Below are 24,323 nucleotides of genomic sequence, written 5' to 3' on the forward strand. Positions count from 1 at the left end.
GGGTGCAGCAGGCAGTACCCACAAGGCAGTAAGATGGCAGAAGTTTCACGATGGAAGTGGCCAGGAGAGCATGGACGGGGTGGGGGATGTCACTCTCCTCTCGCATGGAGGAGTCAGTTAGCCCAGAGTGTACTGCAGAGGGGGGCCTTTGGGAACCCCGACTGTGCTTTCTTGTCCGAGAGCACCCGTTCCTGGCTTCTGCCATTGCTAGAGCAGGATCGCAGTCCCCGGGGCCTCTGTTGCTCTTCAGCCTCCCCCTGCTCTTCCCCATTCCTGGGGACCGTAAGCCTGTTGTGGGCAGGAACTGTTTCTGTTTATTGTTATATTGTACTCTCACAAGCACTTAGTATAGTGCTCTGCACACAGTAAGTGCTCAATAAATGCTATTGACTGACTGACTCTGCTGCTTTTCAGCCTGCCCCTTGCTCTTCCTTATTCCCCGGAACTCTGCTGTTCTTTGGCTCTTCTGTCCCTTGCTCTTCCCTCTTGCTAGGCCCTCAGACCTCTTGGTTTCCCTCTGTCTCTTCTGAAGCTCTCGGGGCTGGCTGAAGCTAGACTTCAGCTGAGAGGTCTTAGATTGAAAGCCCCAGCAGGAACAGAGACTGTGTCTGTTCTGATTGCATTCTGTCTACCCCAGCACCTAGCCCACTGCTTGGCACTTATTAGGCGTTTAACAAATGCCATAATTACTACTATAATAACAATAGCATGGTATAGCTAATATAATATTTAAGGATAATATCAACAATAATTATCATTAAAAGCTGTGGCTTGGTCATCCCCACAGCTGTGGGGAAAACTCAGAGGGCAAAGGCCTCCCTGAGAAGGCGAGCACTTTTCACCTCATGAACAACTAGTCACTATTCATTGGTGGCAGCAGCAACAATGGTAATGGTGGTAATTACCTAATGGATATTCATTGGTGATGGTGAAGATGCTGGTAGCAATGTTGATTGATTGGGAAGTACACTGGGAACATTGATCTGTGTTCATTGGTGACATGGCCTTGGGAGTCCCTCACCTGCCCCAGGGCTGTTAGTTTTGCTTGGTTGGTCACAGGACAGGGCCTGTCTTTGGAAGAGCAATGGGATTTGGGGTGGTGCAAGAAGAACCTCTCCGCTTGACTACCCAGCCCTCCTGTTGTCCTTGGCCGGAAGGAGCGCAGGGAAGAACCAATCTGGGAATGACTCGGGCAAGGGCAGCAGTCTTCCCCGGCTGCTGTTTGCCCTACTCCTCCCCAGTCTAGTGCTTCTCACTGCCCGAGAGGAAGTTCCTCCCTGCCTGACTCTTCCCTTTTTGGGGCTGGGGCTGTGGATGCAGTCGACTGGGGCCAATGGCTCTGGCTGTGCGAGGGAGGTACCCGTCCAAGTGTGAACCCCTGTAGGAACTACAGGGCTCCAGGCAACCGAGGCCAGGTGGGGTTACCTTGCATGAAGGGCCCAGTGGGTACTGGCTCTCCTGGGCCTTGCTTAAATGTAAGTCCGGCCAGAAGGCTACAGTCGGGGTCTTGGCCCTTCTGCTCTTCGGGCCAGTCCAACTTCCTTCCTGCCGTCACCTGCCCATTGCCAGGGTCGCTTGCTGCCCAATGGGTTGGCGTTACTCGGGGCAGAATCCAAATGGCTGGTTCCTGCTGGAACATGTAGCTGGCTTCTGAAAGCCGTGCAGACCACAGCAAGTTCATCCTGAATCATTTTTAATCATGCCAAGAGGCATGAGTAAGAGGAGAGAGCCGGGGGAGGGCCAGAGAGAGTGCAAATCAGGAGCGGTGAGGTGGGAGTGGTGCTGGAGTTCAGGTGAGCAAACAGGCTCTTTCTGTTCTCCCCGGCGTCGCCATAAACGCCAACTTCTCCCTCCTCCACGAGTCTCATCTTTCTCTCCAGTGACTTTCTGGGACTATCGTCCAGCCAGGTAAGGGGGGAAACAAATTTCATCTTTTAAGCAGTCTGGCCAATGGGGAACGTCTTCTCCGGTGAGAAAAGAAATGAAATTCCACAAATAGTTCCAGGGCGTGGCGTACTGGCTTCAGGACTGTTGCTTCAAGTCTGCCCTGACTAGATTGCTCTTTACTCTTCTGCCTTCCTGTCCCCCCACCTTCTTGCTTGCCGTGCTTCCTCTGTTACTTCCATTGCGTGGCACCACCCAGGGCACAAACCTGGGCAGACAGCTAACTGTATAAGGCAAAAGCTAGCAGTGGCAGCATGCTTGGGCTCTTGGGGTGGGGAGGGAGCATTGCCTGGTCACCACACATTCTCTACTCTTGTCCGCTTTGCCTGCAAGGAACGTCTCTTGCTGTTTCTGAAGCCGGGACCTTTTCAGTGCTAACAACTCTGCTCTCTTTCTTCCCTTTCCTTTTCTAAAGGGGAAATCCTCAAGGCCCTGACTAACCCCTCCCAGCTGTGCAGCATGCCTAGAGTTTTCTCTCCTAAGTTAATTTGACTGTTCGTCAGTCCATCCCTGGGCCACTGCTGGAGAATGGTTGGCCCTGCCCAGCCGGAGTCCCCAGGCAGTGGGACTCCCTTAGGCACCTGCCCCATCTCCGGGGTTAGAAGCCAGGCCCGTGGAAGATAAGCATACAGGAGACTTTGTTGCTTTTTTCTGGAATCTTAATCTTGAGTGGGCACGGTCACTTATGCCCAAGAATCTGCCCGCTGGTTGTTCCTCCTGCTTCAGACACAGAGCTTACTTTCCTAGAGGAGGGGGTCTAGTCAGCATGCACAGTCCCCAGGGATGGGCCACATCCTTCTGGGGAGGATTTCATCAATCAAGTCGGGGTTTAATGAGTACCAATTGAGGCAGAGTGCTTGGGAGAGGAATCAAGTTGGTCGCCAACCCTATTGACCTCTGCCTTTTGGAACAGAGCAGGGAACAGAGCTTGCTTTCTCTAGACTGTAAGCTTGCTGTGGACAGGGACTGCATCTACCAACTCTGTTATATTGTACTCTCCCAAATGCTTAGTACAGTGCTCTGCACAGTAGGTGCTCAATAAATATCACTGATTGAAAGATGATGAAGCCTCCATTTCCTGAGCCCCTGGCCCAGAGCTGGTAACACTCTCAGGGATAGGTGAAATAGCAAATTCCTTGCTGGGGGCTTGGGCTCCAGGTGGCCTTTCTTTCAGTTCCTGTGAGCCCTCCCCTCCCACCCCTTCTGTGCATATGGTTAGCAGGGCCACTCCTCTGTGATAGCTTCCCTGGATCCAGGGCTCCTGGGATTGGCCAACCGGAGGGTGGACAATTCCTCTGGCAGATAGCCCCTCTCCCATAAGCTTAGCCTTCCACCTTCCCTTGCCAGCCCAGAAATTCCCACGAGGCTCCCAACAATGGTGACCCGGAGGAGGAGGCAGAGTCAAAAAAGGAAAATCGACTGATTTGGCATCCCTAAGCTCCCGGGATTCCCTTCCCAGGAAAATGGTGGCAGCCCATTCCCAGCCCTATCAAGTCCAGGCCCCGGCTGCATGGCTCCCAGGCGGCACCTGGCATTCCCCACCCAGACTCTCCATGTCCACTGGTCCTGGTCTTTTTCACCCGGGAGATTGACCCTCTTCACACCTTCCCCCTGAGGCTGAGGCTTGGGTTTGGGTGGGTGTGTAACTCACTGGGCTCTGCTCTGTAGAAGGCAGTGTCAGCTCTTCGCTGACTCTGGAGATGGCGACGTGGGCGGAGAGATAGAGGAATTTCTATCTGCAGCTGCTGCTAGGCTGAAGCCAGTTTTCTCAACCTGTCGTTTAAGGATTTCCATAGTAAATGAGTCAGCAGCTTCTGGGTGAGCTTTGTCATACAGTGAAATCTGCTACTTCGATGCTTCTGGGTTCCGGACTGTGGGTGCGGCCCACCCTCAGCGTCCCCAAGGCCCCAAGACCTACACACGTGGTAGAGAAGCAGCATGGCCTAGTGGACAGAGCATGGGCTGGGGAGTCAGCAAGTCATGGGTTCTAATCCTGGCTCTGACACTTGTCTGCTGCGTGAACTCGGGCAAGTCACTTTGCTTCTCTGGGCCTCAGTGACCTCATCTGTAAAATGGGGATTGAGACTGTGAGCCCCGTGTGGGATGGGGACTGTGTCCAACCTGATTTGCTTGTATCTACTGCAATGTTTAGTACAGTGCCTGGCACATAATAAGTGCTTAACAAATACCACAGTTATTATTATTATTTCGTGGGGTTGGGCTGCTGCCACAGTGAAGGGGCCCAGAGCTCTAGGGGACTCTGGGGGGCTTGGGCACTCAGCAGTGTGGAAAGCATTTGACTATGAGCTTCTTGAGGGCACAATCTGAGTCTTTGACTTTGAGTGCAGTGGTCAACTGCAGATTCCTGGGCAACTAGTGTAGTGTCTGGCACTTAGTGAACCCTTACTGATTATGATAAGAATCAACTTATCAAACACGGAAATCACCAACTTCGAAGGCATCTTTCTATTTCTTGGAGGCGTCAAGACTGCTCTTGTCCCTCATCTGACTTTGACTGTGATATGTAGGCAGCATGGCCTAATGGCAGGAGTAAGGGCTTGGGAGTCAAAGATTGAAGGCTTTTATCCTGGTTCTGCCACTTGTCTGCTGTGTGACCTTGGGCAAGTCATTTAACTTCTCTGGGCCTCAGTTATCTCATCTGTAAAATGGAGATTGAGACTGTGAGCGGCATATGGGACAGGGGCTGTGTCCAACTTGATTACCTTTTATCTACCCCAGCTCTTACAACAGTGCTTGGCACATAGCAAGCACTTAACAAATAACATAATAATAATAATAATAATAATAATAATAATAATAATAATAATAAACCTGATTCCTGGAGGCAAGGGATGTCAGGCTGCCTCTGCTCTAGGTACGGGTTCTAGATGATCTGGTTCTGGTCTCATTCTAGAGGTCTGTGTTCAGTAGTCAATATGTCCCATCACTGTAGATGGCAATACCATCTTTCCCGTCTCACAAGCCCACAACCTTCATCCTCGACTCTGCTCTCTCGTTCACTCCTCACACCCAATCCATCACCAAAACCTGCTGGTCTCACCTCCGCAACATCGCCAAGATCCACCCTTTTCTCTCCATCCAAACTGCTACCCTGCTGGTTCAATCAGTCATCCTATCCCGACTGGATTACTGCATTAGCCTCCTCTCTGATCTCCCATCCTCCTGTCTCTCCCCACTTCAGTCTGTACTTCATGCTACTGCCTGGATTATCTTTGTGCAGAAATGCTCTGGGCATGTTACTCTCCTCCTCAAAAATCTCCAGTGGCTACCAGTCAACCTACACATCAGGCAAAAACTCCTCACTCTCGGCTTCAAGGCTTTCCATCACCTCGCCCCCCTCCTACCTCACCTCTCTTCTTTCCTTCTACAGCCCAGCCCACACCCTCTGCTCCTCTGCTGCTAGCCTCCTCACTGTACTTTGTTCTCGTCTGTCCCGCTGTTGACCTCCGGCCCATGTCCTCCCCCTTGCCTGGAATGTCCTCCCTCCGCACATCCACCAAGTTAGCTCTCTTCCTCCCTTCAAAGCCCTCCTGAGAGCTCACCTCCTCCAGGAGGCCTTCCCAGACTGAGCCCCCTACTTCCTCTCCCCCTCCCCATCCCCCCGCCCTACCTCCTTCCCCTCCCCACAGCTCCTATATATATGTTTGTACAGATTTATTGCTCTATTTATTTAACTTGTACATATTTACCATTATATTTATTTTGTTAAGGATGTGCATCTAGCTTTACTTCTATTTATTCTGATGACTTGACACCTGTCCAAATTTTTTGTTTTGTTGTCTGTCTCCCCCTTCTAGACTGTGAGTCCATTGTTGGGTAGGGACTGTCTCTATATGTTGCCAACTTGTACTTTCCAAGTGCTTAGTACAGTGTTCTGCACAGAGTAAGTGCTCAATAAATATGATTGAATGAATGAATGAGTCAGAGGCTTCCCTGGACTTCCTCCCTAGCTCTCTGAGCCTCCTCCTCCTTGTCCTCCTCCTACTCATCTTCCCTTGCTCCATCTCTGTATGGAATCCACTGGCAGCACATTTCTCCTCGGCAAAGGAGGTGGGCTTTATGGGGCAGCAGCAGGGATAGAAGAGGTGCCACTTGCCAGGATGGACAGAAAGAAATGAGAGAAATGAGGCCATGTCCTCAAGTAGGCCCCAGGAGGGTAGAAATGAGCTGCAAATGTCTGCCAGTGTTTCCATCTCTCTAGGTATTCATTTCCTTTGTCCTTGGGCTCTTCCCTCCTGTTCTCTGAAGAAAGATGGGGGGACGAAGGACCAAAGAATTTATCACCCTCTAGGTGGATTTCCTCTCTGGGAAAGAACAGATTCTCACATAATGGTGATTGCTGTTTTTCTGTAATAGGCAGGAGTTAGATGTCATATGTACTGTGATTGTGTAGTGTATGTTGTGAGTAGTTTTGGCTGACATTTGTTTTTCTTGTTTTTGTGGTATTGCATCACCGTGTTCCCATGTCTGTGTCCCAGATCTGGCGCCCATCCCCTGTCTGCCTTCCCCCAGCCCCTCCTTTCTGCTGGCGATGGCCTGTCGCTCTTGCTCTGCAGCATGACTGGGGTAGTGAGAATCTGGGATGCTCACTGTCCCCAAGTCAGACATTGAGGCTTCAGGAGGTTCTCAGAGCCAGAAGAGATTTTGCCCTAACTTAGCATTTAAGCCCACTCCCAGCAGAGCAGCCTGCTCAGCAGCCCCATTCCTTTGGGCTTTACATTCAGAAAGAGAAGCAAATGACTTCTCTGCTCCTGCAAAAGCCCTTTGGGAACTGCTCTTGAGTCAGATGAGGGCTGACTGGTGTTGTCTAACTCGGAGCTGGGTGTGCCTCGTAGCTTTAGCACATGGGTGGACGGGCAGGTGGGTGGGTGGAGGAGCAGAGACCTCTTGAAGCCCTGGTGAGCTTAGTCTCACAGTCGATTCAGGAATGGTGTTCACATCTCTGTCTGGATCTCTGCAAGTCAACACTGTCAAAGGTGCTCTTTTGGATGCTTGGAGTCACAAAGCAATTCTCCTCTTCATTTTTCTTGGGAAAGGAGAATCACTGAAAATCAAATCTTAAGGCAGATCGGACCTGCTGACTTTTCTTTACCTGCTCAGGGGACAGAACAGTAAATGTGTGCTCAGGATATTTGGAACACAAAGCTTATTCCTGTGTTCTGCATGACTGGGCATCAGTGACATTGGAAACACTGTACCAGTCAGGTTTTCATGTAGGTCTGGGTGTTAGTGAAGAAAGGCCATGTCAAATTAAAACAAGAGCGGCGTTAGCAGCAATATATACATGATAATGCTTTACATTCTATGAGTTTCTCAGAATCCCAGATGCTTGATGTAGCCTCTCTCCATGGGCAAGGATTCTCATTCCAGCATCTCAGAGTTATGTACACTTTCAATTTTTTTCTGGTTGATGTCAATCAATCAATCAATCGTATTTATTTAGCGCTTACTGTGTGCAGAGCACTGTACTAAGTTCTTGGGAAGTACAAGTCGGCAACACATAGAGACAGTCCCTACCCAACAGTGGGCTCACAGTCTAGAAGGGGGAAAGCTACTGGGATACAGCATTCCGGAAGTTGTATTAGGTACTGAGGAAGAGTACAATAGTGGTGGAAAATACAATCCCTGCCCTTGAGTTGCTTACCTCCTAAATGGGGAGGACACAAAATCATGTCCAGACTAGAGGAAGAAGTCTGGAAAGAAGGATGAGTTCCTGAAAGCAAGGCCATGTTACAGTTAGGAAACCAAGGTGGAAGGGAAGTCTCCTACCTTTCAGTCAGGTTTTAGCTGCTCTATTTTAGTTCTGGAAGAAAGATTCATCTGTCCAGCGTGAGCCTTTCAAAACCTCCCTCTGCCCATGAAGAAAAGTGTCTACTGCTGATGATCCAGAACACAGTCTGGGGTTGTGCTCGGCTGAGTCCAGTAGGCTGTGGTTCTTGAGCAGGTTCATTTCTGTCACAGCCCTCCTGCCTTGGGTCAAGGCCATCAAAGGACTCTGTCCAATAAATTGACAGCCTCGTACTTGACCCATAGCAGGCTGTGGGCCTCCGAGGCACAGCTTGGTTCTACCTTACCTTGAAAATCCTCTTGAAGAGCCCCCCTGCAATGTTTGAGAAGGTGCTCCGACCACATCTGACTTCCTGTGGCACAAACGGGAGAAGACATGCAAGGGATTATGGATTGCCTTGCAATTCCAATCAGTACTGTGTCCAGATGTGTCCAATTCACATCTGGAAAAGTCTATATGTAACCAGGGGTTTTCATTGGCAACTTAGAACTTGGAGCAGTAACTGAATTCTGCTACCCAGCCCAGTATGCACTACCATACCTAGCCCATCACCTCCAGTCCAGGTTTTACCGAGTCCCCACAATAGATATATCACAACCACACTTAGTAGCTAGGGTTTGAAGAACCTTACTATCAAGAATAGAAAAAATAGCAATGGTTGTGTTTGCTAAGTGATCAGTGCTATGCTAAGCATTGAGCTAGATAAGACACAGTGTTTGATTCTTGGGGGAGAGAAAGCAGGAATCTCATCTCCTTTTTACAGATAAGGAAACTGGGGCTCAGAGAGGTTAAGTGACTTGTCCAGGATCACACAGCAGATCAGTGGCAGAGCTGGGAAGGGAAGTCAGGTCTCCTGACTCCCAGTCCTATAGTTTTTACACCAGATCATGCTGCCTTCTTTTATTTTGGTTCTGCAAGAAGGATTCATTGATTTGCCTTCTCAAAGTTGATCATGCCTCAACCTTGCTGGAAATGAAGCTGTTTTCTTTTGTCCCATTTAAAGCTGGTAGTCAACACTGGGAAGTGGAGCACAGAATAATCTTGGTTTGGTTGTGATGGACAAGATGGTTGCAAGGATAATTTCTGAATCTAATCTTTAAGATCAGCCAAGCAAATTTAGGTCAAGGTGTTTCCAAAGGGAGTTTTATGCCAAATGCTCCTTTCATCTTTAATGAGCACTTTGACTTGTTGGTATTTTGTGACATATGACCTGGTAGGGACTGAAGGGTGATAGCCATAGAATACTCGGGTGGCACTGTGGGTGGCTCCTGTGGGTGGCACTGCCCCTTTGGAGACCAGCAATGGAACCACTGAGGTTTTATCCCTGCGGGTGATGGTGGCTGAAGAGAGCGATGTGTGAGCCGTCATCCCTCATCGACCTCGTGCAGGCAGTGGGGTGGGGGTCGGGGGCCATCCTTCACTGTAGCTCTTTTTTGTTGGCTCTCTGCCGTGTCTGGAGTAGCCTCTTTATACTGAGAGCTTCTTGGGCCAGTCAATCCACAGTATTCATTGAGTACGTACTCTGTGCAATGTAAGCAGACTTCAGTGATAGCATTTGCTTGATCTTCTTCAAGCTAATTGTGCTTCACTGATTCTCAAAAGAGGCTCATTATCGATTGGCCTGTCTTCTGGCATGGGGGCTTCTAGGGCAGAGTCAGCAGGATAAGCTTGACTCTAGACTGAAAGCTCATTGTGGGCAGGGAATGTGTCTGTTTATTTTTATATTGTACCCACCCAAGCACTTAGAACAGTGCTTTGCACACAGTAGCAGCTCCATGAATATGATTAAATGAATCAATCAGCCAATCAACATGGGTCCCAGGAACTCAGTACAGCATTTTGCAAACATAGCACTCAGTAAATACTACTGATCGATTGACTGATTGATCCATTGACCAGCCAACAACTCATTCAGGAGTTGAGTCCAATGTAGTGATAGAGCTAAATGCTTTGGTCTATGCAACCAGGCACACCTGGTTCTGCCAGAGTGTGGGTTTGTGTTATAAATTGTGTTAGAATGCTGTTGAGGTATTAGGAAACGTTCTTCTGATGACATGTGTCTGCCTGGGTCCAGTATTGGAATTGGAAGAAATGATTGTGTGCATGGGCCCGGCAGAGCTCATGGGCAGGGTGGGGTCTCCTCAACACCGTTTTTCTAAGAATGCAAGCCCCAGTTTTAGGAGAACTTACTGTTCTGGTTTTGGGATTAGTCCCCGCACACCTTCAGGGTCTGATATGAAACAAAAACATTGTTTTTGTCCTCTGTTCGAGTCACAAAGCCACCCGGAGCCAGGAAGGCAGGAGGTGATGGGCCAGAAGTAAAGGAACTTTGGCTCCTTCAGCTTTTCTTGCCTTTCTCCTCCCTTCCCCGCTTGTCTCTCTCCTTCCCTCCCTCCCTCAGGTCCTTCTCTGAGTCCTCCCAGTGCTGCCCCCCACACCCATAATTCAGTCCTGTCTACCCACCAGCTCACGTGGCTCTGACTTTTGATCCCATTGATCAACTCACCCATTGAATTGAAGGAGAATCCCAAGGGCCCGGAATTGTATACTCATACTAGATTTCAATTTCTTTGTTCTGTCCTCAAGCATGGGTGAATGGAATGGACTGAACAAGACTAGACCAGTGGCCTAGCCCTGCTTAATTTTGGCAGTGATGGAGACAGAATCAGATGTAGTCCCTGATCACTTCCCAGGGCAGCAGACTTTCCCTGTATCTGGCAGTATCCAGGTCAGCTAATGGTGATGAATTGGTTGATTGTGTGATCTGAAGCACCCCGCCTCCCAGTAAGTAGGAATGCTCTTTTTTATGGTACTAAGTGCTTAGTATGTGCCAGGCACTCTACTAAGCCCTTGGGTAAATACAAGCTAATCAGCTTGGACACAGTCCTTGTCCCACATGGGGCTTACAGTTTCAATCCCCATTTTACAGATGAGGGAACTGAGGCCCAGAGAAGTGAAATGACTTGCCCAGGGTCACACAGCAGACAAGTGGTGGAGCCAGGGTTAGAGCCCAGATCCTTTTGTTACCCGGGCTCTATACACTAGGCCATGTGGCTTCTTCAGTAGCCAGTCCAGGAAGACTTCCTGTGACATCTTCCCTATGCTCCAGGGGGTGACTTGTATAAAAATAATAATAATAATAATGGCATTTGTTAAATGCTTACTACGTGCCAAGCACTGTTTTAAGCACTGGGGGAGATACAAGGTAATCAGGTTGTCCCACATGGGGCTCACAGTCTTAATCCCCATGTTACAGATGAAGTAACTGAGGCAAAGAGAAGTTAAGTGACTTCCCCAAAGTCACACAGCTGACAAGTGGCAGAGGCAGTATTAGAACCCATGACCTCTGACTCCCAAGCCCGTGCTCTTTCCACTGTGCCACGCTTATTGGTACACCTCAGATGGGGCCACATTCCTTCCTTCATTCTCCCACCCCCTCCCACCATGACTACCCTTCCCCCTTGACCCCACCTCTGAATCGGGGCTGGAATACTGACAGGCCCCAAGTTTCCCTTGTTTTGGGCTCTAACTATGGTAGGGGAGAGCTTCGCCCTTGGGCAAATTGTCAGCTCTTGGCCAGTTCTTGGCCAGTGCAGTAATCACCACTGCAGGTCCACTAAGCATTGATTTATGTCAAAAATAAAAAAAAATGCCCAAAGTTCGACAGGCTTTCAGGTTACAGTGCCCAGAACTCCAGACTCGTGGCCAGGATAGACCCCTCTGGTCACCCGAGCACATGCTGCTGTTCTGACTAGCTTCTCTCCAAGGGGCCTCACCCCGTAGAGGGAAAGGGAGTTGAGGATGTGGTGGAACCATAGAGCACAATGCTTGACCCATAGTTAAGTTCTTTCAGTGTCCCCATCTGGGATGGGATCCTGGTGGTGGCATTTCTGCCAACCTTCACAGGGACAGTAAGCTCGCTGTGGGCAGATGTCTGTTAAATTGTTATATTGTACTCTCCCAAGCATTTAGTACAGTGCTCTGCACACAGTAATTGCTTATTAAAAAAGATTGCCAGACTGACTGCAGGATGGAAGTGAGCCATATAAACTCCCCTGGGCCACACAGGGGGCCTGGTTGGGTTTCAGTCCGTGTAGCCCGACCTGGGTATCTCCCTAACTCTCCCAGCCTTGGTATTCCCCTCACTCCCCGAGCCTCGGTATCCCTCCCTGCCCCCCTGGATCTCCAGGCCTGGTCCTGGACTGCTGTGAGGAACGTTGCTCCATCTGCTGCAAAGAGCTCTTTCTTTGATCTTGGAGATCTTCTTGCCAAACGAGTCCTGGAATTGTCTACTCCAGAGCCTGGGCCCTAATGACTGCCTGGGAGCCGTTTCTCTGGACACACCCATTTGGCAGCCATGCAGGGAAAGCCAGTGGAGTTTCTGATCCTGATAGGACTGCTTTGATGTTATCACACTGGAACTTCATCCCAGGAGTTTAGTGTCCAGCTGGCTGCCTGATTTGGGTGATGGAGGGCTGGTTTCACGCCTACTGAGAATCCGGAGCAGATCGAGTGCCGACAGTTCCACTCTCAGAGCCAGGAAGAGGTGTAGTGATGCGAAGGTTTTTTGCTTCTCCCCGACATATGGCCTGGGAGGATCTGGAGGATCTGGGCTGGAGCCACAGTGGCTTTCACCTACAGAGCTGGAGGGGCTTCATGCAGGTGATGGCCTGCTAGGTAGGGTGAGGCCCGTTGTGTTCAAGTCTCCAATACCACGTGGTCGATCAATCAATCAGTCAATCAACTGTATTTTTTGAGCGCTTTTTGAAACCTGGGCCCAGTGGTTTTTTCCACTGCAGATTCCTGTGACAATCAGCCTGATGGATATTGCCGCTCCTGGGATCAGTCTCTCTGGGCCCTCCTTTCTCCTCATCTGAGTTCTCCCCACAGGGTTGTCGACCTGGACCATCCAGGTGGACCACGTCTAGAGTAGAAGTATTCCCGATGTTCCCAACATTCCCATGCTCATCAGATGTTCACTGAGGCCTCCAGGCAAACTGGGCAGCTTGTTCCAGGGTTGCCTCATTTGCAATTGTCTCTGTGGTCAGGGCCCCCTCCAGGAGGTGGTGACCACTGATGTCATGGTCTGGGAGCGGCCATTTGTTCTCAGAACCATGGCCTCAGCTCCTCAGTGTCCAGCTCTTGGCCACAGGTGCTATTCTCTTTCTGTGGTGTTGCAGCAGCTCTCACTGCTTTGGGCCCCCCATGGCTGTGAAGCCGATGATTTCTCACCAGAACCCCAGTCACAGGGAAGCCGGTGAATATGACCAGCTCAGACTGCTGGACTCCAAGAGGGGAGGGGCATAAAGTCCTCAGAAATAGTCACTGAGCATCTACGGGGGTTTGGATTGTGGGGGATCCTCATGGACTAAACGCTGAGGGGGAGATGAGAGAAGCACAGGACTTGGCTTCACTGCTCGAGGAGCTCATGGCCAAGAGGCTCCTTGGCGATACATGGGGGGAGTGGGGCTGGGAAGCCCTGGTTTGGATATTTTGGAAAGAGGCTGGGATTCCCAGTCTGAAACAATTTAGGCCCCTCCTAGAGTCTCATCCCCGTGGAATCAATCCTAAAATCTAGTTTGGTAATAGCAATGGCAGTCTGTGATTCAGAAAAATTTTCTCAACTGAAACCATAAGAGGATACATTTGTGTACTGATCTTTACCACCCTGGTCTGTGCCCAGGTGAACCATGGATGCTCTGCGAGTGGCCAACACAGCCTTTGCAGTTGACATGTTCAAGGAGATGTGTACCAAGAATAAGACTGGGAATGTGCTGTTCTCTCCACTCTGCCTCTCGACGTCCCTGTCTCTGGCTCAAGTGGGCACCAAAGGAGACACGGCAGATGAGATGGGAAAGGTAAGCCACTTCCTCTGTCTCTCTCTCACTGGAAGGGGACGGGCTGGATACATAAGGGGCAAATGCAGAAAGCAGTGAGAAGGAGTTGATGGGCGGACCCCCCGGAATGATAGTAATAATGATGGTATCAAACGCCTACCATGTACAAAGTGCTGTTCTAAGCCCTGGGGTAGATGTAAGGTAATCAGGTTGTCCCAAGTGGGTCTCATAGTCTTAATCCCCATTTTACAGATGAGGTAACTGAGGCATAGAGAAGTTAAGTGGCTTTCCCAAGGTCACCCAACAGACTAGTGGCAGACAGGGATTAGAACCCACGTCCTCTGACTCCCAAGCCCGTGATCTTTCCACTAAGCCGTGGTGCTTAGGAACTAGGCATGGCTAGTCAGGGCAGGGGAAGACCCAATTAGGCATGAGTTTGTCTCCGAGGCACCAACCCTGGACGGTGGGCTCAGAGCACGGAATCTTGGGCTAGTCACTTCTCTGTGCTTTGGTGTCTTCATTTGCAAAGTAGAGATTAAAATTCTACTCCCTCTTACCTAGATCATGAGCCCCATGCGGAACAGGGACTGTGTCCAACCTGATAACTTATATCTACTACAGTGTTTAGAACAGTGCTGGGTGCATAGTAAGTGTTTAACAGACACCATAATAATTGCTATTAATATTAATAATAATAACTAGTGCCATGATCTTAGTTTCTGGAAGACAGCACTCTCAGTAGAAGTTGCTTATGTGTTCTGCTTTATTTAGTGCTCATTAGCAAAAATCCAGCCACACCAGGAGGAAATGTGATCTCTGACAAACAAATTTCTGTCTGTGTTACCAGGTCCTTCATTTTGAAAATGTCAAAGACGTGCCTTTTGGGTTCCAGACTGTAACGTCCGATGTAAACAAACTCAGTTCCTTCTACTCGCTGAAGTTAATCAAACGCCTCTACTTGGACAAGTCTCTCAGCCCTTCCACGGTGAGCCGCCTTGTTTTTTCCCTCCCAGTGAATGGCTGCCACCTCATATGGTGGCGGGGGGTCTGGGAGGCTAGGCCAGGGAAGTGGCCCCAAGTAGCCAGAACCTCTCAGGGTCTCAGTTTCTGCTTCCATAAAGTGGGGATAATAGTGCCTGCCTCTTTCTGCCTATAAGGCTGTTTCAGGATAAAATGAGATGACTGATGCAACAGCACTGTGGAAAATGGAAGTGCCATATTAGTACAAGGCATGATTTAAATGCTTTTCTTCTGACTAGTCTCCCTCCTCTATTCTCTTTGCCCTATGGCTCCCAGTCCACCCACAGGCTTGTGTCTTCTAAAAAAAAAGATCTGTCTCACCCCTGCCATTTCTTTGCTGTGGATTCCAGGCAGGCCCAGATGCCCATGATGTCAGTGCTTTCCTCTGCTGGCCCTCCCCTGATCCACCCCATCCTGCTACCCTGCTCTGTCCCATCCCGCTGTCCTTCCTACCTCAGTCCCTCTCCCACCCCACTGCTCTGTCTTTTTCCCATCCTGCTGTCCTGCGGTCCTGGGGTTCCCAGATGGGGAGTTGCAACTGTGGGGCAGCAGTGGTCAACATGTTTTGAAAAAAGAGAAGCAGCTTGGCCTCGTGGAAAGAGCACAGACTTGGGAGTCAGAGGGACCTGGGTTCTAATCCCAGATCCGCCAATACCTGCTGTGTATCCTTAGGCAAGTCATTTAACTTCTCCGTGCCTGAGTTACCTCATCTGTAAAATGGGGAGTAAGACGGTGAGCCCCGGGTGGGACGTGGACTGTGTCCCACCTGATTGGCTTACATCTACGGTGCCTGGCACATAGTAAGAGCTTGACAAATGCCATTAAAATAAAAAGGGCAGAAGGGCGAGTTCAGAATGGATTAAGGACAGATTCAGAATATGGGACTGGTGCAGCCGTGAGGAGAAGGGGTGATTAAAGTGAGGGCAATTGGGCTTTCAGGGGTCTGGTGTGTAAGTGGGAGCACAGCGGAGCTGTTGAGGTGGGCAGAGGGGCCTGGGAGGAGACAACAGAATCATGGTGCTTGGTAGGGCGTTGGGCAGAGTCAGGAAGTTTGGGGAGCAGGGAGTAATGGGCAGAGCCCCCCGGTCTCGGGCATGGCAGCTCTGTCCCCCAGTTCCTGAGCGTTTGGCTGTGACTCCCAACACTGGGCTTTGCTGATTATCGGATGGTTGGGCTGTCTGAACCTACCTAGTACACGCAGCTTTTGCCGGTCATGGACACTTTCAGAATGTGCAGACGTGAATTCAGCTCTTCAGTTTGTTCTGTTACAGCACTGACACCTGGGAGAATGTTTATGTTCATTTGCTTTCAAACACTTTAAAAGCCCACACCATGACTAGAACCTTTGCAGAGTTCTCTATGCCTCTCTTAATCTCCCCTTCATCAGGGAATGACAAAGCATGTTGCTAACTGTGACCGTCTTTCAGGAGTTTGTCAGTTCCACAAAGAGGCCCTATGCAAACGAAATGGAAACTGTGGACTTTAAAGAAAAATTGGAAGAAACCAAAGAGCAGATCAATAAATCGATGAAGGACCTCACAGATGGTAAGGGTCCTTTATGCCAACAAGCACTCCCCTCTGAGGGCTCCTGAACTCCTTGTGATCCTCTCTTTCTTCATTCATAAAATAGATCCCAGAACCACTGGCTTGGAGGAGGGAGCTACATAAAGTCATGGAGTCCATCCCCCTGTGTTTAGTCTCCCTTGGGGACTGGATGGGGGCCGGGGGCTAGAAGGGCTCCTTCTAGGAGGCCCGGGATGGAGGTGAGGGGTGAATCTGCGAGATTAACACTTTGTACATTGTCTGCAGGGCACTTTGAGAACATCTTGGCTGAGAGTAATGTGACTGACCAGACTAAGATCCTAATGGTGAATGCAGCCTATTTCATAGGAAAATGGATGAAGAAATTTCCCGAATCGGAAACCAAAGAGTGCCCTTTCCGAATAAACAAGGTACTGGCTCAGCGTCCGCTTGACGTTCCCGACTCAAACCTGGGATAGAAGAATCCCGGCTTAAAGTGTCAGGGGCAGACTGGTGGCCGTGGCATAGTCAGCTCACTGGTACAGTGTGCATTAGACTGGGACCGTGTTGGTGGCAGATCACTGGTAGTGTGGCAGACCGGTTCCAGAAGAGCAATGGACCGGTGCCCCGTCAACATCGGCCAGTAGCAAATCTGCATCAGATCACTGGTCCCGTGTCAGCGTCGGATGAGTGCCACGCTGGCATTGGACCGGTGTCATGCTATGGTGGTGGCTGCAAGGGTGGTGAGGGAACAGGGAGAGCAGGGGCCAAGCCTGAGGGTCTTGGTAGTGGTGACTTTTCTATTCAGTGTCCAGCTGGCCCCTGGAGCTGATTCTGCAGATCGTGGATGGGGCTGATAGGGTCAGGTGGGAGTTGGAGGGAGGCATCAGGAGGAGCAGGCTGAATCGGGGCTCCCTCATGGCTCGTCTGAGTCCTGGGCCTGGCTCCGCTGCTTGCCCACTGAGTGCCACCCACCCAGGTTCACGTTCGACTTGGACCCAGAACCCCGTGCAGATACAGATGATTCTGCTGTGGACCAGGGCCCAGGGCTGAACCTGGACGTGGGCACACAGTTTTCATTGAAATTAATTCATTCATTCAATTGTATTTATTGAGCACTTACTCTGTGCAGAGTGCTGTACTAAGTGCTTGGGAAGTACAAGTTGGCAACATATAGAGATGGACCGTACCCAAAAATCAGCCCCACCAAGGGCTGAGGGGTGGTGACTAATAATAACAATAACAATAATAATAATAATAATAGCATTTATTAAGTGCTTACTATGTGCCAGGCACTCTACTAAGTGCTGGGGTAAACACAAGCAAATCGGTTTGGACACAGTCCCCGTCCCACCTGGGGCTCACAGTCTCAATCCCCATTTTACAGATGAGGGAACTGAGGCCCAGAGAAGTGAAGTGACTTGCCCAAGGTCACACAGCAGACAAGTGGTAGAGTGGGATTGGAACTCATGACCCTCTGACTCCTAGGCCTGTGCTCTAGCCATTACGCCATGCTGCTTCCCCCATGACTCTGATGACTCTGGTGTCATTTCCCTTCCCTGGATGTGGGTGAACATAAATTATAGTCCCCTTTCCTTAATATAAGAAAATCTGCTTAGTCATTGGGCACTCCCCAGAGAGGAGGGTGTGGAAGTTCTTCCTTGGGGAGACTTTATCTCAGATAGTTTAGGTTCAGTTTTATCTGGGCACAGGAAAGTGGGCTAGCTACTTCTGCCCACGCGCGGGTCCCAGAGCGAGGTTCCTTCATTCTGAAGGCCACGCTTTTGATGGTGTGATTGGAGCCGTGGGTGAGAGGGGGCACCTTGAGAATCTCAGGGCCCAGTGTGCTTAGGGAAGTGCAACTGACCTTCTCTTGTGACCCGACCCCTCAACCCTGCTCTCCGGGCAAGCATGGCTCAGGCAACAGGGCTTGACAGGGGAAACCTGTGTCCTACCAATGTTGGGGCTGCACTCGAGTTGTGTTGGCCACAGTGGTGACAGTATGCCCTGAGCCATCCACACTCCCTGGCTCTGGGCGTATTATCCCCCGCAGTGGGATGGACAGCTGGCAGGGGCCCAGGTGCCTGATGGGGGATTTTTGAGTGGGTCTTGCACGTTGTTCTCGAGCTATGCCCAGGTGAAGGCCCGGCTCACAGCCGCTGGCGGCGGCTGCTGTGTTTTGCAGACAGACAGCAAACCGGTGCAGATGATGAATATGGAAGCGACTTTCTGCATGGGCAATGTCAAGGACATAGACTGCAAGATCATAGAAGTCCCCTTCCAAAACAAACACCTGAGCATGCTCATTCTGCTCCCCCAAGATGTGGAGGATGGCACCACGGGCTTGGAGAAGGTAGGGGCCTGGACTCTTTCCCCCCATCCTCTTGTATCCATCTTTGACCTTTCCCCCAGCATGTCCTGTCTCTCTGCAGCCACTCACCAAGTGCCTCTTAACCCCACAGGGTGTCTGGAAGCTACTGCTTGGGGCTCAGGTTTATCAATCAAACAATGGTATTTACTGAATACTTCTGCAGAGTACTGTACTAAGTGCTTAGAAGAAGACAATAGAGTTGGTCGATATACTCCCTGCCCTCAAGAAGCTGATTGTCTAGTTTTAAAGAACTTGAATGTTGGTTCATTCTAGACTATTAGTTAGGAGATGGAGTCTGCCTCTATCCTGCCTCCATCTATTCCAGCCGACCGCACCTGCTCCAGGCCCCTCGGTCAGCCCCAGCACATCAGTGGAAATCACAAAAAGAGAATTCTAGAGCTGCAGAGGATTCTGGGTCTCGCTTCACGAGAACGAAATTTAGATGACATCCTCTTTTTCCTTCCCCTCCTCCCTCAAGTTTTCTCTTTCTCATTGAGAGCATCATTGCAGGGTCTCGGGCTAAGCTGGGATTGACGGATTTACGGTTCTGCTGTAAACCAGGCCACACTAAAGTCTGAGGGCCCTGAGCAGGGGGCTGGAATGGGTGGGCCAGGCTGACCCTCACCCCTTCCTAGGCACCCAGGACATATCCATGGCCCATATCCCTGACCTTGTGCTCCCCTCCCTGAGGTCCCAGTTATTTTATCCCAGAAACAGTGGCTATGGGGAACTCTGAGCAGGGGAGGGGGGAGCTATCAGGATGACTACCTGCTCCCCCACTGTCCCGGGGCACCCCTGGGGCTGCAACCACATTTTCTCAGGGATAACATTGCCCCCCTTCCACCTCCCACCCATCCCACCTAGCCCCATTCTGTCCATGCCACTCCCCACCTCCTTTCTCTGCCATCTCAGTTCCTGCCTTAGCCCCCTATCCTGCCCTGTCCGACTGCTAGTGTTAGTTATTCCAACTGGACTGTCAGCTTTCTCCGGGATCAGGCGCTGTTCCCAAACTGCAGGACTCTTTAGACTTAGCAAATTTTCATAAGTCCACCCAACAGACTATCTTGTTCCTTATAAGGTGACTTTAGGGAACGCAGGCGCGATGGTGGGAGGTGGGCGTCAGCGGAGCAGTAGGGCTCGGCCGGCACAGATGTGGGGACAACAGATCTGGATTTGGGGACAGCCAGCCTGAGGTTGAAGGCAACTACTGATATGTGGCGTGCTAGACTGGGAGTGAAGAGGTGGGGAACTCCACAACCATTTGCTTTCTTCTTCCCCTCTTCAGGTTGAAAAGCAGCTCAGCTCGGAGACCCTGCTGGACTGGACCAACCCCAGCATGATGGCCAATGCCAAGGTCAAACTGTCCATCCCCAAATTTAAGGTGGACACGATGTTTGGTCCTCAGGCAGCCCTGGAGAAGCTGGGGATGACCAAGGCCTTTGACACCTCTGCTGCCGATTTCTCAGGGCTGACAGAGGTCAAGGGGGCTGCTCTGTCCCCAGTGGTCCATGGGGCTATGCTGGAGATCACTGAGGACGGGGGTGAATCTATCGAAGTCCCTGGCTCCCGGATTCTGCAGCACAAAGATGAGTTCAAGGCCGACCACCCCTTCATCTACATCATCAGGCACAACAAGACGCGCAACATTGTCTTCTTCGGGAAGTTCTGCTCTCCCTAAAGCGGCCTGAGTTTAATACATCCATCCTGCCTCTGCTGGTTCCTGTGGGCGCTTACATCCCCACTCCCCTCCCCGTCCTCTCCTTCTCTCCCCTTCCTGCTCCCAGAGCCCCTTGCTGCATCAGTGCCTGGTTGGCACTTTGGGCCAACACAGGGCTGGTAGTGCTGGTTCTTCCAGCCTCCACCCTCCTGGCAGCTCTTCCCCAGCCCCGAGCCCTGTCTCAGTCTCACCCTCACCCTCACCCATCTGCACCTCTGGTGCCTCCTGCCAGCTCTCTGGGCTCGAAACTGCCCGTCCCCCTCATCTCTTCTCCTCATCCCCCCCACCCCCTCCTCCGGGGACTTGCTACTCCTAGGGTGGCAGAAACAAAGGCTTGAGAAAGGTAACAGAAGCCCCAGTCCTACCTGTGCCCAACTAGGACTCTGGACAGCATCACTGGGATGTTGCTCAAGGTCAAGGACTCACCTAGAGGGGGACACTTGGGGGACATTTGTTGGTGGGAAGAAGAAGGTACAAGGGGACATTCTTCTGTTTCTCCAGCTCCATTTCTCTTCTCCCCAGCAGTGTCCTGCCTTCCCTGTTCCACCGTCTGCATCTCATGGGCCGGGGCCAGAACGGTGCACTCTATGCTGGGCAGCAGTGAGAGAATTCTGACGCTCCTGGGTTGGAGCATTCTGGCTTCCACCCTCACGTCTCGCTCACGCTGTAGCCCACGCCTCACTCAGGCTTTCACCCTCACCTGTCCCCACCTCACTTCCACCCAGCCAGACCTCACCACGCCTCATCACGCCCTCACCCGCACCTTGCCCAGATGATCAAATATGCTCCTTGTCTTCCAACCCCCACCTTCCCACCCTCTGCCCCCACTCTCCCTGCAGTCATTCCCCTGCCCCTCTCCCTGCCCAATTCTCCCTACTTGGGCAATCCCTGCCACAGCCAGTCTCCCCGACTCTCTCTCTCACAGTCTGTAGTGCCTTGAAGCGTGCTGTCGCCAGGAAGAGATGTCCATCAGCTGCCGAGAAACTCCCACGGCCCCTCACGGCTGCCTTTTATTATCAATAATAATAACAATAATAATAATGATAAAAATTGTGGTATTTGTTAAGCGCTTACTATGTGCCAGGTACTGTATTAAGCTCTGTGGGAGAAGAGGAGATACAAGCAAATCGGGCTGGACACAGTCTCTGTCCCTTATGGAGCTCACAGTCTTCATCCCCATTTTTCAGATGAGGGAACTGAGGCCCAGAGAAGTTAAGTGACTTGCAAAAGGTCACACCGCAGACAAGTGATGGAGCAGAGATTAGAATCCACGACCACCTGACTCCCAGGCCTGTGCTCTATTTATTAGGCCATGCTGCTTTTTCCAAGTCCCAGCTCCAGTGCCCACTCCTCTTCATGGTTGCATCACCCCCTCATAGCCCAGGCGTGGCAGGACAGGATATGAGCCTGGGCAGGTGAGGGTCAATGGATGTTGCTGACAGGTGGACAGATCAGGGACCTCCCACATGGGTCCTGGAGGGGATCTCAGGGAGGGTCTTGCGTAATGGTGTTTTTCCCAAGACTGTGCAATGCTGGAGAGTCAGAGGTCACGGAATCAATCAGTAAATCAATCAATGGTATTATTGAATGCTTACTGCGTGCAGAGCACTGTACTAAATGCTTGACTGTCCTAAAGACCTCAAAGGGACATTTGGACCTATTGCTCTGAAGGGGACCCGGGTTTAATAAAAGTATTCAATTTGCAGATTTATAAAGCCGCTGAGGCTCCTAGGGCCCAAGTTCGTTCTGTAAATTCTATTAGCACAAATATCAGACACAGAATTCAGGGCTCTGCACACAGTAGGCACCTGTTGCAGCACTCTGCACACAGTGGGTACCCAGTGTAGCACTTTGCATGCTACAAAGGTAAGAAACAGGAGACAGTGGTGGTCCTGGGAACCAGTGGTCTAGCCTGGTTTGGCGAGGCAGAGGTGAGGGTGTGGGGGTTGGATGATCTGCGAGCAGAAGTTGGCACCTCATGGGGGCTGTGGTACCTAAGGGCTGGCCATCAGTGAGGCTGTCCCTGTTCTTGCCTTTGCCTGCTCAATTGAATGAACGAATAGCCCCCCCCCTTTCCTGTCCCAATCTAGTTCTCCCACTTTGTAATCATAATAACTGCTTATTTAAGTACTTCCTATCTTTCAGTCAATCGTATTTATTGAGTGCTTACTGTGTACAGAGCACTGTATTAATCACTTAGGTGAGCACAGTATAGCAGACATATTCCCTGCCCACAACTAGCTTACAGTTTAGAGGGACAGACAATATAAACAGATAAAATTACAGATGTGTACATAAATTACAGGTAGATACACAAATTACAGATGCCAAAAATTGTATTAAGTCCTGGGGTAGATTCAAGAAGAGCAGGCAAGACATAGGCCCTGTCCCTCATGGGGCTCCCAGTTTAAGGGGGAGGAAGAACAGATATTTAATCCCCATTTTACAGATGAGGAAACTGTGGCCAGGAGAAGTTAAGTGTCTTGCCCAAGGTCATACAGCAGGCAAATGACAGAGCTGGGATTAGAATCCAGGCCTGTACTCTTTTCACTAGGCCACACTGCTTTCCTCTTCCCCTGACTGAACAAGTCTTGGAAGCTCTGGGTCAGCGTGGCTCAGTGGAAAGAGCACGGGCTTTGGAGTCAGAGGCCGTGGGTTCAAATCCCAGCTCCGCCACTTGTCAGCTGTGTAACTTTGGGCAAGTCATTTCACTTCTCTGGGCCTCAGTTCCCTCATCTGTAAAATGAGGATGTAGACTGTGAGCCCCTCGTGGGACAACCTGACTACCTTGTATCTACCCCAGCGCTTAGAACAGTGCTTTGCACATAGTAAGCACTTAACGAATACCAACATTATTATTCTGATTCAGCTGAGACTCGAGTGAGGCGGAAGGTGAATGCCAAGGGTCTGAGCGGTTCCAGATATCGATGATTATCATTAGCATGGTATTTCTCAAGTGCTTACTCTGCATCGAGCATCATTCTCCACTCCGGGGTAGCTACAAGATATACAAGTGGGATGCAGTAGGGGACTCTGAGTCTCATGTGGGCCTCACAGTCTAATGGGGAGGGAGAACTGGTATTGAACCCACGTTTTTGCAGTTGAAGAAACTGAGGCACTGAAAGTTACATGACATGGGGAAGCAGCGTGGCTCTCTGGAAACAACAAGGGCTTTGGAATCAGAGGTCGTGGGTTCAAATCCCAGCTCTGCCAACTGTCAGCCGTGTGACTTTGGGCAAGTCGCTTAACTTCTCCGGGCCTCAGTTACCTCATCTGTCAAATGGGGATTAAGACTGTGAGCCCTCCGTGGGACAACCTGATCACCTGCTAACCTCCCCAGCGCTTAGAACAGTGCTTTACACATAGTAAGTGCTTAATAAATGCCATCAGTTTTGCCCAAGGTCACACAGTAAGCAAGTGGCAGAGTAGGGATTGGAACCCGAGTCCTCTGACTCTCAGGCCTGTGCTTTTTCCGCTAGGCCACACTGCTTCAGTTGATCATACCGAGAACCTACAGGGTGCTGTGCAGAGGGCTGTTGTACGTGGGGAGACACACGGGAGAGGAACAAGGCCCTAAACACGCCAGGGCTTGGCGGCCTCAGCAGCTGGGAGAGCCGGTTTCCCCAGCTGCCTCGTTGGGAGCGGCCCGGCTGCACCACGGCTATGTGGCCGCTAGATGGCAGATGGACATTACATTTACCGCGGCGGCAAACCCCGCTGCTAGCGCCCTCCACTCAGAACTGCGCATGCGCATTCTCCCGCGGACACCGGGTGACGTCATAGAGGCGCTTCCCCCCGCCTGTCGTACTTGCTGGGGGTACGTTCAACTTAATCAAGGTGGATACGGTCCCTGTCCCACAGAGGATTCACACTCTTCATCCCCATTTTACAGATGAGGTAACTGAGGCCCAGAGAAGCTAAATGACTTGCTCAAGTTCACACAGCAGACTGCTGGAGAATAATAATAATAATTGGCATTTGTTAAGCGCTTACTATGTGCAAAGCACTGTTCTAAGCGCTGGGGAGGATACAGGGTGATCAGGTTGTCCCACGTGGGGCTCACAGTCTTAATCCCCATTTTACAGATGAGGTAACTGAGGCCCA

The 24,323-nt window shown here is 50.7% G+C and overlaps 1 protein-coding gene across 1 annotated transcript; it reads left to right on the forward strand.

The window, feature by feature from the left end:
- The first annotated feature begins 1,848 nt into the window (after positions 1–1,848).
- On the forward strand, positions 1,849–21,219 carry SERPINB5 (serpin family B member 5). Its single transcript, XM_038770423.1, has 7 exons — positions 1,849–1,908; positions 13,437–13,611; positions 14,438–14,575; positions 16,038–16,155; positions 16,420–16,562; positions 18,317–18,484; positions 19,788–21,219. Exons 2-7 carry the CDS (start codon positions 13,444–13,446, stop codon positions 20,178–20,180), a joined length of 1,128 nt encoding a protein of 375 aa, XP_038626351.1. The 5' UTR covers positions 1,849–1,908; positions 13,437–13,443; the 3' UTR covers positions 20,181–21,219.
- Positions 21,220–24,323: the final 3,104 nt, after the last annotated feature.

Source organism: Tachyglossus aculeatus, chromosome X3, assembly GCF_015852505.1.
Source record: "Tachyglossus aculeatus isolate mTacAcu1 chromosome X3, mTacAcu1.pri, whole genome shotgun sequence".
In the NCBI taxonomy this organism is placed as follows: Eukaryota; Metazoa; Chordata; class Mammalia; order Monotremata; family Tachyglossidae; genus Tachyglossus; species Tachyglossus aculeatus.